The following is a 15,377-nucleotide window of genomic DNA, read 5'->3' on the forward strand; positions in this document are numbered from 1 at the left end:
CCTGTCGTGGTGGTGTGTGCCTGTAATCCCAGCCACTCAGGAGGCTGAGGCAGGAGAATGCTTGAACCTGGGAGGCAGAGGTTGCAGTGAGCGGAGATCACGCCATTGAACTCCAGCCTGGGCAACAAGAGTGAAACTCCATCTCAAAAAAAAAAAAAAAAAACCCCAAAGAATGTTTTTTCCTTAAGTGTCCCTATGAACGTTAGTTCTCTCGGCACACGACGTGTCGCTGCCGGGTTCCCATTTATGTTACTAGACCCTGATGTAGAGAAGCACATCTTCCCAGCCCTGTGCTTCCTCTTGGGAGTCCCCGCAGGAAAGGCGGAAGAAGAAAACGGCCCGCCTCTGTGTCCTACACATGGTGGCTTCAGTTCTGCCCGCCAGCGCCCTCCTGCCCGCGGTGCAGCCCGGGATAGCGTAGTTTTCCCTCCCACTTGCGCCGTCTCTCCTAAGAGATACGCAGCCACCGGCAGCCCCGGGGAAACAGCTTTATTTAGATCAAGCCATATGCTCAGTTTTTCCTCCTCAGCCCTACCTCTCTGAGGCTTTTTTAGAAGCTCAGACAGATGTGAGACCCTGCCCTTATTTATCCCTCAAGTGGCCCACGACCCGTGTCCTCCCGGCCTCCCCTTGGAGAGAGTGTGACTAGGGCTCTGTCTTGCAGGCACACGCTGAGGTTCTGGAATGCAGCCTTTTTTGACGCTGTCCATTGTGAGAGGACAAAGCGATCTCCCACTACCAGGTAGGAGCAAAGTGTGGCCCCATTTGGCCTCAGGAAAAAGGACCAGGGAGTGGCTTTATTTCCCGGTTGCGGAAGAGGAGAGCAGAAGAGCAGCTGAGTGGACGTGTCTGGTTTTTCTTCACCCCGTCATGGCCCTGGTGCCCTGCAAGCTGCCTGAGGGTCTCGGCTTCATGGGTGGGGGTGCTCAGCTTGCATGAGCGCTTTCTGTCCTGGGGCTCTGGCATGACTTGGCCTGACCCTCTTAAAATTGCCAGCTCCCTCTAATACCATCAGGACCCCTGCTCCCGGGCCCACCCTGCTGTTTGCTGAACAAAATCAGCATCCTGGGGATGAACGCCTGGAGCAGGGTCCTGGGAGGAAGGGCTGGCCACCTCCCCCGAGACTTTGCCCTCGAGAGCTGGTGCCTGGTGAATGCAGTTGCCGCTCGCAACTCACCTCTTGGGTCTGCAGCCTGACCAGACCTTCCTAGCTTCGCTGAGGGCCACCTCGCACATGGCAGCAGGGGGGGCTGGCACCCACTCCACGGGGGCCGATGCCATAGCAAGCAAAGGTGCCGTCCACCATGTACAGCGACACGGCAGCGAGGGACAGCAGCCCCCGGGGGAGCCCCTTCCAGTCGTGTGACTGAAGGCTCTGAACCTCTCCGGGCCCTGGTCTCCTGATTAATAAAGCACATCCGGCTCTCTGTAACACCAGGGAGACCCTCTACCCTTAACCCTCGTCAGGAGAGTGGGCAGATGGCTGCTGTTGGGGGGAAGACTCGAGTCTCCCAGCACTTGCCGTGTCTCAAGTGAAATTCTTCCCTCTAGGGGCAGCTAAAACCCTATCAGGGGCGAGGGACCCAGAGCATTCTGCCATGGCCGCATTTCCTGGGGAGGCACAGGGGCTCGTGGAGAGGGAAAGACACTGAGACTGCCCGAGGACCCTCGAGAGAGACCCCGCTCTGGAGGGAGACCAGAACAGGGAAATGCTTAGATGCCTCTAGGCAGATGGGCGTTGCCTCTTCAGTTCTCAGACTTCTAGGAAGTTAATTTATTTCGAATATCCTGTCTTTCTCTGTCCCGCTCGTTTCTGCCTGTAATAACCCTCCTCTGCTTGTTCTCTTTTTACCATCCACATATCTTGCATGACTTTGACATGTTCCTTTGTTTACCTGTTTCTGCTGCCGCTCCAGAGGGGATGCTGGAGAGGAGGAGGAGAAGAGGTGTGTGTGTCCACGTGACTTTGTTCCATTTTACAGTGCGGGCTCCTGCAAAGGTCACTTCAGGTTGGGGGCTGTGCACTGTGTTGAGCTGCTGCAGCAGGCACAGCCCAGACGCAGGTGCAGCCTGGCAGCCGGTGGGGAGGGCAGCCCTGGGGAGGTGAGGCCAGCACTAGGGCAGGCTGGCAATGCATCCCGGAACTGGGCAGGTGGGAGCCTGCCAAGGCCAGAGCACTCCGAAATAGTCAGAAAACAAATGTGACACCTTGAGACGCCCTGGCGACAGCATGAGCTCGAGAGGCAGAGGCGGTGATGCCAGGGAAAGCGGGCTCCAGTTCTGGGCCAGCCGTGCTCTCCGCCAGCCGCTCCGGCCCCTTCTGAGCAGACCTGAAAGCCTCGCGCTTGGCCTCACTGTTCACACTGGAGAAGTAGGTCCCGGCTCATCTGGGAAACCGCGGGTGGGGTGCAGAGCCTGTCCTGTTTGCAACACCACCCACTCTCGGGTGTGCTGGGGCCGCCAGGTTGAGGAGGCACGGAAGAGGGACACACTCCCACTTTCCCAGCCGCTCGGGGATGGGGGTGCGAGGGGTCCCTGAGGAAATCCTAGAACGGGGCTGTTTCCTGCCAGCCCACAGAGGGGTCTGACTCTCCCTGTTCCCCTTTCTGCGAGCTAGAATCCTCTGTGATGTGTTTTCCGAGTTGCCGATCTGCCTCTTCAAGTAAGAGTCCCTGTTACGATGTCTCGCTAGAGGATGCGTGAAGTTGCCTCCTCTAATCAGTGACATGTGTGGTGTTTATTGTCGTGAGCAATCACGTTTCTTATGCAGACCTATGGCTTTTAAAGGAGCACTTAGGCCTAACAAACACCTCCTTTCATGAACAAAGCCCCTGGGTTTTCAGTGACTCTCTGGGTGACAGTGTGATTAACCAGCCTTCCAGGAACAAGTCAGCCCCACAGCCCTGGCCCAAGGAGGGCTGGGAGCATCTCAGCATCCTCTGAGAGCTGGTCGGTGCTGCTGGGGAGGGGTGGTCTGTCCTGAGCTCAGCTGAGGGGACAGCTGGCCTCCTGGGCCTTCTCACCAGGGCAGATTAGCTTTGACCACACATAGCTCTGCACCGGCTCCTCATCTCTGACCGGCCCCTGAGCCTTCCCCAGAAGGCTGAATATTGCTTTGAGATTGAGGCAGGTGGCAGGGGGCGAGGTTGCCTCCAAGTCCCCAGGCAACCTCATGCCTCTAACATGCCATCTCTTTTTTGGTAACCTCTGCTGACAGCAAGAAGCCATTATCATCCTCTCTGTTTCCAGAGGCAGGTGCTTCTCCATTCAGAAGGTTTCCCTCGCAGCAGGCGGTCAGTCCCATCCAGATTCCCACCAAGGCAGTGTAGACGCAAGTTCAGCTCGCTGTGCAGTGTCAGAGCTTGATTGGCACTGGAAATTGAACTCTTTTTTGTTTTGTTTTTTGAGATGGAGTCTCGCTCTGTTGCCCAGGCTGGAGTGCGGTGGTGCAATCTCAGCTCACTGCAACCTCTACCTCCTGGGTTCAAGCAATTCTCCTGCCCCAGCCTCCCAAGTAGCTGGCATTACAGGTACTCGCCACCACGCCCGGCTGATTTTTCTTTTCTTTTCTCTTTTTTCTTTTCTTTTTCTTTCTTTTTTTCTTTTTTTTTTGAGACGGAGTTTTACTCTTGTTGCCCAGGCTGGAGTGGAGGGGTGCAATCTCAGCTTACTGCAACCTCCACCTCCTGGGTTCAAGCGATTTTCCTGCCTCAGCCTCCCAAGTAGCTGGGATTAGAGGCGCCCACCACCATGCCTGGCTAATTTCATATTTTTAGTAGAAACGGGGTTTCACCATGTTGGTCAGGCTGGTCTCAAACTCCTGACCTTAGGTGATTCACCCGCCTCAGCCTCCCAAAGTACTGGGATTACAGGCATGAGCCACCGCGCCCGGCCTAATTTTTGTATTTTTAGTAGAGATGGGGTTTTGTCATGTTGACCAGGCTGGTCTTGAACTCCTGAACTCAGGTGATCTGACCGCCTCAACCTCCCAAAGTGCTGGGATGACAGGCATGAGCCACCGCGCCCGGCCTGAAGTCAGTTGTAAGAAGTGATTTTATTGTGGACATTACCTCATCTGCTACTGCCAGTGACCATTTACCTCTTTCTTGAGACGTCAGGTTAAATGTCTCACTTTTCGTCCTCACCATGGCGAGAAGAATCGCCGCGTCATCTGGCTCAGGAGAGGAGGGGTCAGGGCTCCTGTGCTGCACGACTCCAAGGGAGCCGTTCCCGTGCGGTCTGGGGCTGTGCAGGGCCCAACCTGCCCAACTGTGCGCAGCAGGCCTGCGGGTGGTGCAGGGGTTTATGTCTGAACAACCCTCAGGGGGGCTGTTTTGGGGAAAGACAGTAGGAAGGAAACGGGACGGGACTCTGCAGAGTACCTGGAAGTATATTCTGGTATCTTCGTGGGCATCCTGCCATCGGCACGAGGAGGCCGGGAGTGACCTTTGTCCGTCACTCCCATCATGCCCCTGATGCCCTGTGACGCCTGCTAAGCTGCAGCAGTGCCAGTGACCTCTCGTGGGCCGGGGGTGGCGAGGAGCCAGGAGTTCATGTTCCTTTGTTTTGTTTCTCTTCCTCTGGCTTCTCCATGATCCCAACCTCTCACCCTCTCATACCATCCTTCTCCCCCTTCTTTGATCTTCCTCTCAACCTTATTTTAGTCAGACTCATCCATCCAGTTTTCTTTTTAAGGGGAAAGGGGCTCAAATTAATGTCTGCACGTTCGCAGCTGCCTCTGCAGGTAGCTTCTCAGATGGGCGTGGTGTCCAGGGAGTTGTGTAAGGGTCAGGGAGGCCCCAGGCCCTGCCCAAGGGGCGGGGAACGAGCCGGCAACGCAGAAAAGCTCTGTGGCAATGAGGGCTGGGAAGGAGTGGAGAGCCCCCTTGTTCTGCCCCAGACGAGGGATTAACAGCACTCCCCTCTAAAGCATACAGCAGGCGAACGCTCAGAACACCCTCCCACCCCAGGCCTTGTGCGAACGCGTCAGGGTCCCCCCCGGCTCCTGAAGCTCGGTGCAAACCTCGGTCGATGCCGTCTCATTGGGTTTTCAGCCCTTTGTTCTCACGCCTGGGTGCTGTCTTCACTATGGTCCACAGCACCCACAGGGTCACGGTCAGAGGGGCCAGCGGGAAGCGTGGCGGCCTGGTCTGTGTTATTTAGGGAGGGGACTAGAGAGAGCATTGAGGGCCTTGAGAAAGCCAACCCAGAGAAGGCACAGCTGAGCAGGGCACAGCCCTCTTCAGGCAGGGCACAGTGTGGCCCTCCGTGCCCTCAGCCTCTGTGGAAGCTGCCATCCGCAACTGGCCCCAGGATGTTGCAGCTCGCCTGGCCCATCAGGCTGGTCAGGAGACACGGGTGTGATCTGAAAACGTTCCCTGGGCCACCAAGGCCCGCTGTCCTGGGATGTTGGGCAGGTCCCCTCCCTCTCTGGAGGTTTCTTCCCCGAGGACGGGCCCAGACCCCACTCGCCCGCTGTAGCGAGGCTCTGGGGCCGGCCCCGCTGCCTGTAGAATGCCTGGGTAGCCGCGTGGCACTCCGCACCTTCAGGGCCATAAAGAACCCTTCTGTTTCCGCGTCTCTTTATCTTGTGAAGAGTGAGATGAACGTTGGGGACCCCAAGCGCGGTGTCAGGATCCCGGCAGGCCTTGTGGAAAGGCTCGGCACACGGCTCTCTGGTGAAAGGCACCCCCTTCTGTGCCCGGGGGGGGCCGTACATGGGTGCCGCCAGCACCCGCGGGTCAGAGCAGGGTGAGGAGCAGGGGCAAGGACAGCACCGTCTGAGTCCCGCTCCTGTCACCTCCTGTGCTTGCAGGGAGAAGTGGTGCCACATGACGCAGGAGGAGCGCGATGATAGCCTCCGGTTCAACGAGAACATCACCTTTGGGCAGCTGGGGTAAGGGCGGGCGTGGGAAAGGGGGAGGGGAAAGAGGGGGCAGGGAGACAGGGGGCGGGCCCACGCTGTGAGCTGTCACGACCTGTGAGCTGTCACACCCTGGGGTGCTGTGTCAGCCTGCTCTGAGGCATGGAGTTCATTACACTGGCCTCCATGCCAGCTCATAATTAATCCGCCTCCTACGCAACCCCTGGTGGCCGCAGTGCCGCAGCGAGAGTTGCTGGTGGTTAATTAGGCGGCAGTGCGTTTCAGTTTTTGCTGACAATTCCAGGCAGGCCACGGTGGGCGTCCCAGAGATGAGGGCCCAGCTCCTTGGCCCTTTCCCCTGGGAAGCCGGCGGGTGACGCTCTTGGGTTTTCTCCTGCAGCACGTTCTCGCACAACATGCTGGCCTTCGGACTGAACAAGAAGCTGTGCAATGACTTCCTGAAGAAGCAGGCTGTGATTGGCAACCTGGATGAAGGTGCGTCTGCGGGAGGCCGCTGGCGGGAGGCGGGCAGGGCTGGGGTCAGGAGCCAGTGCTGCGCCCGCTGGCGCTTCTGCACTGCCAGAAGGCATGTCGTGTTGCAGTCGGAAATGTGCTGAGCTCTGGGCAGACGGCCCTCCTCTCTCCCCAGTCTGTGTAGACGGACGCACAGGACACCTCTCGTTCCATTTGGAATCCATTTCTGCTAGATGGGATTGTGGGCATTGAGGCTGCAGCCCCGGTGTTCACAGGACAGAGGAAGAGGGGGATGCAGTGCTTGGACTCAGCTTGCACGGAGCCAAACTCTGGCCCCAAGTTGCCCCCTTCTAAATGGCTCCCGCGTGGCGTCCTTTTCTTTCTCAGACCACACTGCTATGATGAGTGCCAGGGGACAAGGGCGGTGGGGAGGGAGTTTTGAGGTTTCTCTGGAATCTCTGGCTTCCGTGACAGCAGGGAAATGCTGTGACATTGACGCCCTCCTGCGCGGGGGCCAGTCCCTGCGTGCGGCCCCATCTGCTGCAAGCGTTGCTTCCTCTGCGTCAAAAAGGACTTACACTTAGGCGTGGATACGGATCGACCCATATTCTTCAGAAAATCCCGTTCTCCACCTAATTCAAGGGATCTGTGGTGGAGCGGCCTGAGGAGGCATGAGGGCGCCAGTGGCCGTTAGACTGTCTCAGAATGTTGCTAGCAGCCCCACCTCACTGGCACAGGGCAAGGGGGATGCTGCCACCTCTCCCAGTCCCCAGGGTGGCTGGACTGACTGCCCCGTGCCTGTCACAGGCTGCAGGGGCTGCGCCCCATGACACCATTTTCATAAGAAGGTGTGTTCCCAGTTTTGAGGGCCCCTTCCAGCCACCTGCTTGCCCCACAGGCGGCGTGCTGGCCAAGAGGCTGCGTGTGCAGCGCACCCTCGTGGCACAGCCCTGCCCCGAAGCGCGCAAGCTGTGTGGCCTGCAGAAGGCAGTGCAGTTCAGGAGCCACAGCCCTGCTGCCAGGGAGGCCCTGATTCACCCCTGTCCGAGTGACAAGAGCAGGACACATCTGTCCCTGTCACCATCTTTCATCTGAGAAATAACATCGCTTTCTCTTCCAGAGCAATACAAGCTGCTTAGTGACCACATTGAGCAAATGGCCACTGAGTAGGCCCCAGAGGTCACACTCTGCAGGAGGACTGAGACCATGCGCCATTCTCCCGGGCCCAGTGCCCGGCCGTCACCCCACCCGTGACCTGCATGAAGCCAGCAGCACCCAGAGCCGCACCTGCTGCCCTAGAACTAGTGGTTAGAAGAATCCGCTGCTCCTTCCTCTTCTCCTCTGCCTGTGTCTGCGCCCCCCCATCCCCCCATCCATGTGCCAAAGTGTCCCTTGGGTCACACGGCTAAAGCCAAGGTGACCAGCTGTACCCCGAGTGCCAGGCTTGTGAGATGAGACCAAGAGGGAGGAGGGGGAGGACGCTGTGGTCCATCGTGGGCCAAGGGCTGGCGAGGGTGGGGGTGGGCAAGGGATGCAGGCAGGACAGCCATGAGGTGGGGCTGCAGCCGGCATACCCAGTGGTGGAGGACTGGCCCTGCCACTCATGGTGGGCGGCCCTGGGCCACATTCCCTGCAATGGGTGCACACCTGGCTCCCATCCAGCCCTCTCAGTGTGGGGCTGTGGCCGGTCCTCACTCTTCCCCAGTCTCCCTCTGTGGGGCAGGAACGGGAAGTCACAGGACCCTTGAGGAAGAAACGCCTGTTTTAGGGAGAGAGAGGGAGTGGTGCAGAGGATGCTCTTGGCTGGCTGGAGCAAGACCCGGCTCCCACCAGAGGGACATGTGTGTGCCCTGCAGACGGCCCGGGATCTGTGTGTCTCCGCCAGAGCCACAGCAGTGCCGAGGTGTCTGCAGTAGACCACACAGACCGTCTGACATGCGCCCACCTGGCGGACAGCTCCCTTCTGAAGCAGAGAAGGCTCCGCAGTCACGAAGCAGCGTTGTGCCGTGTGTCCCTCACAAGAAGCACAGGAAAGAGAAGTTTCTTTAGTAGTCACTAGACAACCACCCTTTCTAAAAGCAAACAGTGCTGCTCTTTATTCCAGACAAGGCAGGAAAGTCTGAGCTGGGAGAGACAGCAGCTGGAGAGAGGCAGTTCTGTGTGACGTGTGGGGCGAGCCAGTGGCATGGACTCTGCCTCTAAGGGCTGAGCGCTGGGCCTGTGCCCCCAGGGGCTCCGGAAGGGGCTTTTTCCTTCCCCACCAGACCTTTGCAGCTCCTTCCTCCAGCCTCTGCAGAGACTCCCTTCACCTCGCAGCTACTGCCTGGGAACCATGACCCTTCTCTTCTGTGGATCACGGGCACTCCAGGCCAGCCCGTGGGCCCGGGGCCTGACCCTGACACCTGCATGCTGGGTCCAGAGCCTTCTGTTTTGCCATGCGTGGACGCTGCCAGCCTGCCTGGGGTCCCCTGCCTCCTACCCGTCGCTGCTGTGGTCCCTGACCGCCAAACAGGCCCGTGGGGCTCTCCCTCCACCCGCCATCCTCCCCTCCTGCCCTTCCTGGCTACCTCCTCTGACATTCGGTCAGATAAGTCCCATCTTGTTTGTAAGCCTGAGAGTCACTTACCCGGCCATTGCTTGGAAGGTTTCCCTCCAGGGAATGCCTCCCCGGAATGGTCCAGAGATGAGCACAGATGGGTTGGATCACAGAATGTGTGTCTGGGGCATTATCTGAAATGTGGTGTCATCTGATGCCTCTGGACCACGTCACCAGACTGCAGAATGGGGGAGCCAGGGCTCAGGGCCCCTGGCTACATGGTGCGTGAGTGATTTCAGCCTGGCAGTGCCGCTGGCCGGACTGTGGCCATGCTGCCAGTGTGCTCACCATGAGCTGGGCTGGGGTGGGGGAGTTGCGCAGGCCAGGGTGCCCCTTCCCCCATTGTTGGACCCCGACGGCCGTGTCTCCACCGAATCCATTTAGAGAAACATCAGAGAGCAAGGGGTGTGCGGACGCCCCTCGCTCTGATGCCAACTGCAAATAATACACACCTCCTGCGGCGTCCAGCCACGGCTCCAGGGCACTGCTCTCCTCCCCGCGCCGGCGAAACTCAGGCCACACTGAGGACTGACTGTCCGGGAGCTCCCTTCAGCCGCCTCGTTGTCAGCGTTCTTAGTCATGTATTATTCGTGTTAGTGAAACACATTCAGCCTTTGTTCTGCAGTGCCCGCAAGACTTACCCCTGCATGTGTAGGATTTTTGTTTGGAAGTTTTGTTTGATTCTGAGACTCTCTTGGGGGCACTGGAGGGCTTGGCCACAGCCTGTGGAAGGAAAGGCAGCACTGACTTCGTTGGACTTTTTTCCAAGCACTTTGACTTCAAAAATGGTCTTGACACTTTTTTGTCCACATAGACCTCTTGAAATAGCCATTTCAGGGAGAGGAAAGGTTTGGGGTTTTGTCTGTTTGTTTATTTCTCCCTTTACTACCTGTTCTTGTAGATCTAGCTCCTCAGAGTTGGAGGAAGCCTCACAGAGAAGGGTCCCCTCTGTGCTCCATCCACACAGGACGCCCGAGACACAGCTGCTTGTGCTGTGAGCAGAGCAGGCAGTGGCTCGGGAGGCTGCCTGTGGTCTCCTGCAGCTGTGGCTGACAGTGGCTCTGGCCAGGGTTGCCTGGAGGAGGCCCAGTGTGCCTGGCACAGGGCTGACCACCTGCCACCAAGGTTTCCTGTCTTCCCCCAGGGCCTGGGCAGAGCAGGCCTGAGCCGGGCCCTGGTGCGGAGCAGGCCTGAGCCGGGCCCTGGTGCGGAGCAGGCGTGAGCCGGGCCCTGGGCAGAGCAGGCGTGAGCCGGGCCGTCGTGCAGAGCAGGCGTGAGCCGGGCCGTCGTGCAGAGCAGGCGTGAGCCGGGCCGTGGTGCGGAGCAGGCGTGAGCCGGGCCCTGGGCAGAGCAGGCGTGAGCCGGGCCCTGGTGCGGAGCAGGCGTGAGCCGGGCCCTGGTGTGGAGCAGACTGACCCAGCCACACTACTCAAAGGTCCCCGCGTGGGGAGGTGTCACACCAGGGCACACCCAGGGCCACCTGGGTACAGGAGAGCTCTGGTGGCCCCTCTGTAAACTCAGGAAGTGTCAGGTGATTCCTAGGAAGAGGTTCCCAGCCCCAGCAGACAGAATGCCCAAAACTAGGGGCGCGAAGGCCTGTCGTCCATGGGGCCGTTGCAGGCACTCTGTCACCCGACCTTGAGGGCTATGTGAATCCTAGTGAACCAAACCGCAACCAACTCACTCAAGTGAAAAGCTCCCTGCTTTGAAAACAGGACATGTTGACATGCAGCATTGTATGTTTTTAGCCTTTGTTACAATTTTAGCAACATTGATGGAATTGTAGCAACATTGATAGACGTTTAAGAGGGGCTGTGTTAATAGATTGCATCTGCCCTGTGCATGCACATGTTTAACCAAAGGCCAGAGAACTGAATTCTGATGTCGTAAGTTACCTGTAAGTGAAATGGGGTAGGCTCTATGATTTTCCTATTGCCAAAAGAAAGAAAGTGGGCCAAAGAGCTCTGACATTTCCAAAAAAGGGCTAGAGGGAGAGTCCAGTTTCTGAGCTCTGTACCCAATTTAAAATCCTGATGTTCAGGTAATCCAAGCAACACACGCTGGGTTTAAAACCAGCACCGAGGCCGAGTGCAGGAATCACAGGCACCGCCAACCCTCGTCTTCTTTCCTTCCTGTGAGTTAAAATCAAACAGGCCTCTCGCTCACTCCTCCAAGCCCAGTAATGCTGAGGAGTTCAGTTATGAGGAAAGAAGGCTGGAGCCGTGAGATTTCGCTTTTCCCTAGGCTGTTCTGCCTGGGTTACCTTATCACCCTGGAGCACCCGGTATTCCAGACCCCTGACACGAAGAATGCAGGTTCACACCGTAAAGAGCTTGTGAAAGGTTTCAGTCTCACTGGGGTTCCTTAGCCGGAAGCCAGGGCTGTAAGCTACTGGCCTGACCTTCCTGGGTCCCACTATCTGTTGGCTTTATTTATTTTTTTTTTTTGAGACAGAGTTTCACTCTTGTTGCACAGGCTGGAGTGCAGTGTCTCGATCTCTGCTCACTGCAACCTCCGCCTCCCAGGTTCAAGCGATTCTCCTGCCTCAGCCTCCCCTCCCGAGTAGCTGGGATTACAGGCATGTGCCACCACACCCAGCTAATTTTGTATTTTTAGTAGAGACAGGGTTTCTCCATGTTGGTCAGGCTGGTCTCAAACTCCCGACTTGAGGTGATCCACCTGCCTCAGCCACCCAAAGTGCTGGGATTACAGGGGTGAGCCACCACACCTGGCTTTTTTCTTTTCTTTTCTTTTCTTTGAAACAGAGTCTTGCTCTGTCACCCAGGCTAGAGTGCAGTGACATGATCTCTGCTCACTGCAACCTCTGCCTTCTGGGTTCAAGCAATTCTCCTGCCTCAGCCTCCTGAGTAGCTGGGATTACAGGTGCGTGCCACCACGCCTGGCCAATTTTTGTATTTTTAGTAGAGATGGGGTTTCACCATGTTGGCCAGGCTGGTCTCGAACTCCTGACGTCAGGTGATCCACCCACCTCAGCCTCCCAAAGTGCTGGGATGACAGGCCTGAGGCACCACACACAGCCTCTGTTGGCTTTTTAATTAGGAAGGATCCAGGTAGGCCCGTGTGGTTAGGTCAGCTTTGTTACTGAATTACCTAAAACCAGACCACAGCGCAGCCAGGGAATCCAGTAGTGTTTCCAAGAACAGTGTGGAGCTCGAGAAAGAGAACTTTAAAAATCAGAGGGTTCCTTGTCGCAGAGGAAGGGATGCCCACAGCGTGGCAGTGGTCCAGCCTCAGGGAGAGGGGAGGGAGAGCCCCCCTGGACCCAGCAGGCAGGTGTTCTGAGGCTGGTCCCTCCTCCGTTTCTGCAGCCACAAGGCGAAGCTGCCAGGTTCTCACTCAAGGCCACTCTCACTCCTTTTCCTGTCCCATTTCCAGTCCCAGTGAGCCGTTCACTTCCGCTGAACCATTTTTCTTAGGATGCAGCCATCTCACTCCCTTGTCCTGTAAATCACGTATTCACATTGATGATTCTTGGAGATAGGTTTCACTTCAGAAGCTCCCAGCTGCGTCCACAGGAAAGGGGAGTCGGATGCCAGGTGCACCCCGCCTGGCTCGCACAGGCTAAGGCCACAGACAGAGCAGCGCTTCCTGGAGTCACACAGGCCATGCACCCCAGGAACCCTTGCTGCCGCGGGCCAGGAATAGGAATGTGTTGGTGCCTGAGACACCAAACAGAAGAACCACGTCCAGACTGTTCTCCTGCAGCCAACACTGGCCTGGAAGCCACCCTCCACACAGGCACTCAGGGGGCCTGCCTTCTGTGCATCAGGCCCGCATGCATCCCTGGGCCTCCCTGGGCCTGGGTAGCATGCTCTCCAGGAGAGGGACGGAATCAATCATGTGACTGACGGGCTCGCAAGGATGCATGCCACGTGGGAGCCTGACTCCGGTGCTGGCAAGGGATTGGGTTTGTGTGGGTGTCTCTAGCCTGCAGACTCTGGTGAGTGAGAGCCCTCGGGAGCGCGGTCCTACCTGCAGCTGCGCCTGGGGATGCACGTGACCACGGGATTTCAGTGGGACAGCGCTCCCACGGGGGTTGGGGGTGGGAGTAGGGTTTCTTAGTTGCTATTGGAAAGGGAAAAACCATGTCCAAGGGGAGAGAGGATGGGCTGGGTTCACCCCAACTTCCTTTCTACACCCCTCCCGCAGGACAGTGCAATTTGGGGAGAACCCAGCCCATCCTCTTTATCTGCAGGCTCTGGGACCTGACAAAACAGAGCCTGAGTCTGCTGCAGCCTGAAGCTCCCTTGAGCTGCACCTTAAGGGACTTTGCACTTTAACTAGAAAGAGGATGCCTGTCAGTAAATCCCCTGTGCATTGACTGGAACTAGGGGACTGCGCCCACTCCCTCCTTAATCCTAGATGATTTGCTCATGAAATAGAGGTGGGGGACGACAGCATGCCCTTAGGATGTGCAGCCCTAAGGGGTGGACTCCAGATCTCCCTGCAAGAGACAGCTTGTCTTGGGTTCGTCTGTTGGAGAGGAGCTCCTGGCATTCCCGGCGAGCCTGGGGCTGTGGCTTAGGGTCTTCTGGGAGGACACTTGGGGAAAGATAAGGCAAATGTTTGAACACTAGGAAATGCTGGAAATTCAGACAACATACATGGATCCCCTTAAAACATGTAAATGTGTCAGGACACGGTTGACCTGCCGCTGCCTTGGACCTGGCAGCCCCCCTTGGAACTATCAGTGGCGTCTCCCATGCACACGCCCTCTGCTTTCTCTTTCCTAGACTCGTGGTGGTCACATCCGGACATTGCCTTGTTGGTAGCCCCCAGTGGTGTGCAGTGACACCAGTATCTTCTCTGTTGCATTTTTGCAATCTTGTGTCCCACTCAGTGATGTTCTACAAAGTATTTTAAGGTTGAGAAAATTTCAAGGGTGAAGATCTCAAAACAGTGCTAAAATCAAAGGTGTTTGCTGTGAAGAAAAAAATGTGTGTATATATTGCACCTTGAGTTGTCGGAAGGTAGAAACTGAAATAAAATATCCTTTTTAAAAAAAAAAAAAAAAAAGACAAAGTCTGTTTAATATTTAACACATCCATGAGGACTTTTTACAGAATTTGCAATCTTCTGAGTGACATCCATAGCTTTTCAGAAGAAAACCATTTTTTCTAAGGCCAAATAGACATTTTTTCCACGCAGACTGAGCACCCGGGTCTTATCAGATACAGCAGCCACGTTGGCCATGTTGGTCTGCCTGGCTACTGGGAGTCTGTATTCATGAATGAGGGACCCCCTCTCTGGACTGGGTCTTGGCCCAGGCTCCACCACCGCCTTGAACCCCTTCACCTGGACACCTGACCCTACCCCTCAAAGCCAAAGACACCTTACCTCTTTGGGGGTTTTGGGGTGGTCAGTGGCCCTGAGCACAGCTCTTACCCAGCACAAGCAGGGCGCCTGTATCAGTTCCTTCCAACTCCGTTCCACAAAAATATTTCAAAAATTTGGGGGCTTTTCCTTTTCTCTGTAAGAAGTCCACAGCCACGTTCTGATACTCTGGCCTAAATGGATGGACAATGCGCCCGGGGAAGGAGCTGGACACAGGGGTGTCCCCTAGAGCCCAGGGCTGAGATGCAGGGGTCCTATTCATGCCCGGGGAAGGAGCAGGACACAGGGGCGTCCCCCAGACCCCAGGGCTGAGATGCAGAGGTCCCCTTCCTGCCTGGGGAAGGAGCTGGACATAGGCGTCCCCCAGACCCCAGGGCTGAGATGCAGGGGTCCCCTTCCTGCCTGGGGAAGGAGCTGGACACAGGTGTCCCCCCAGACCCCAGGGATGGGATGCAGGGGTCCCCCTCCTGCCTTGGGAGGGAGCTGGACACAGGGGCAGACCCCAGAGCTAGATCCTGGGGTCCCCTTCATGCCCAGGGAAGGAGCAGGGCACAGGGGTATCCCCCAGACCCCAGGAGCAGGGATGCAAGGTCCCCCTCCCCCAACTGCCTGAGCGGACAGGGACACTCCCTGCCACTCCAGGCAGAGGAAGAATGGAGCAGCTTCCACATCCCCAGCTCTCCCTCTGCCCCCTCCTCTTAGCCACACAGGGAGGGCGGGCATGGCTTGTGGGTGCACAGCCCTGGGGCATCGCATCTGGGCTTTTTCTCTAGTGCTGGGGGATTCCTCCCGCAGGAGGTGAGGGGCTAGACTCGGAGGCAGACTCCACGGAGGGGAGAAGCTCCTCTGAAAGGCAGCGAAGACCCCAAAGAGTTTGAGCAGCTCGGGGCGGGACCTGGAAGGGCCCGGATCCGGTTCCACCTCCCGCCAGCTGACTGTATGCCCTTAGCCAGATAGTTCTTTGAGCGTCAGCTTGTTCATCTGTGGACCGGGAAGAAGAGCATCACAGCCCCAGGCCATTCCTGTGGGAAGTGCAGGTAGGCCTCTTCCTGCTCAGCTGCCCTCAGGACAGAGGGGCAGGAAGTTTCC

General features: G+C 57.2%; 1 protein-coding gene across 4 annotated transcripts in view; it reads left to right on the top strand.

Moving 5' to 3' along the window:
* The window catches only part of LOC105496785 (KIAA0513 ortholog), a 62,473-nt gene extending 54,805 nt beyond the window's left edge, over positions 1-7,668 (top strand). For 3 of the 4 annotated variants that reach the window (XM_071085037.1, XM_071085038.1, XM_011767385.3), the window contains exons 9-13: positions 665-742; positions 1,917-1,946; positions 5,816-5,896; positions 6,264-6,358; positions 7,458-7,668. In XM_071085037.1, coding sequence (XP_070941138.1) covers positions 665-742; positions 1,917-1,946; positions 5,816-5,896; positions 6,264-6,358; positions 7,458-7,507 — 334 coding nt within the window. In that variant the 3' untranslated portion in view covers positions 7,508-7,668. The remainder of the gene's footprint in view (positions 1-664; positions 743-1,916; positions 1,947-5,815; positions 5,897-6,263; positions 6,359-7,457) is intronic. The other variant, XM_071085039.1, reaches the window with a different exon arrangement.
* Positions 7,669-15,377: the final 7,709 nt, after the last annotated feature.

The sequence above is a fragment of the Macaca nemestrina genome, chromosome 18 (genome assembly GCF_043159975.1).
Source record: "Macaca nemestrina isolate mMacNem1 chromosome 18, mMacNem.hap1, whole genome shotgun sequence".
Taxonomy (NCBI): Eukaryota; Metazoa; Chordata; class Mammalia; order Primates; family Cercopithecidae; genus Macaca; species Macaca nemestrina.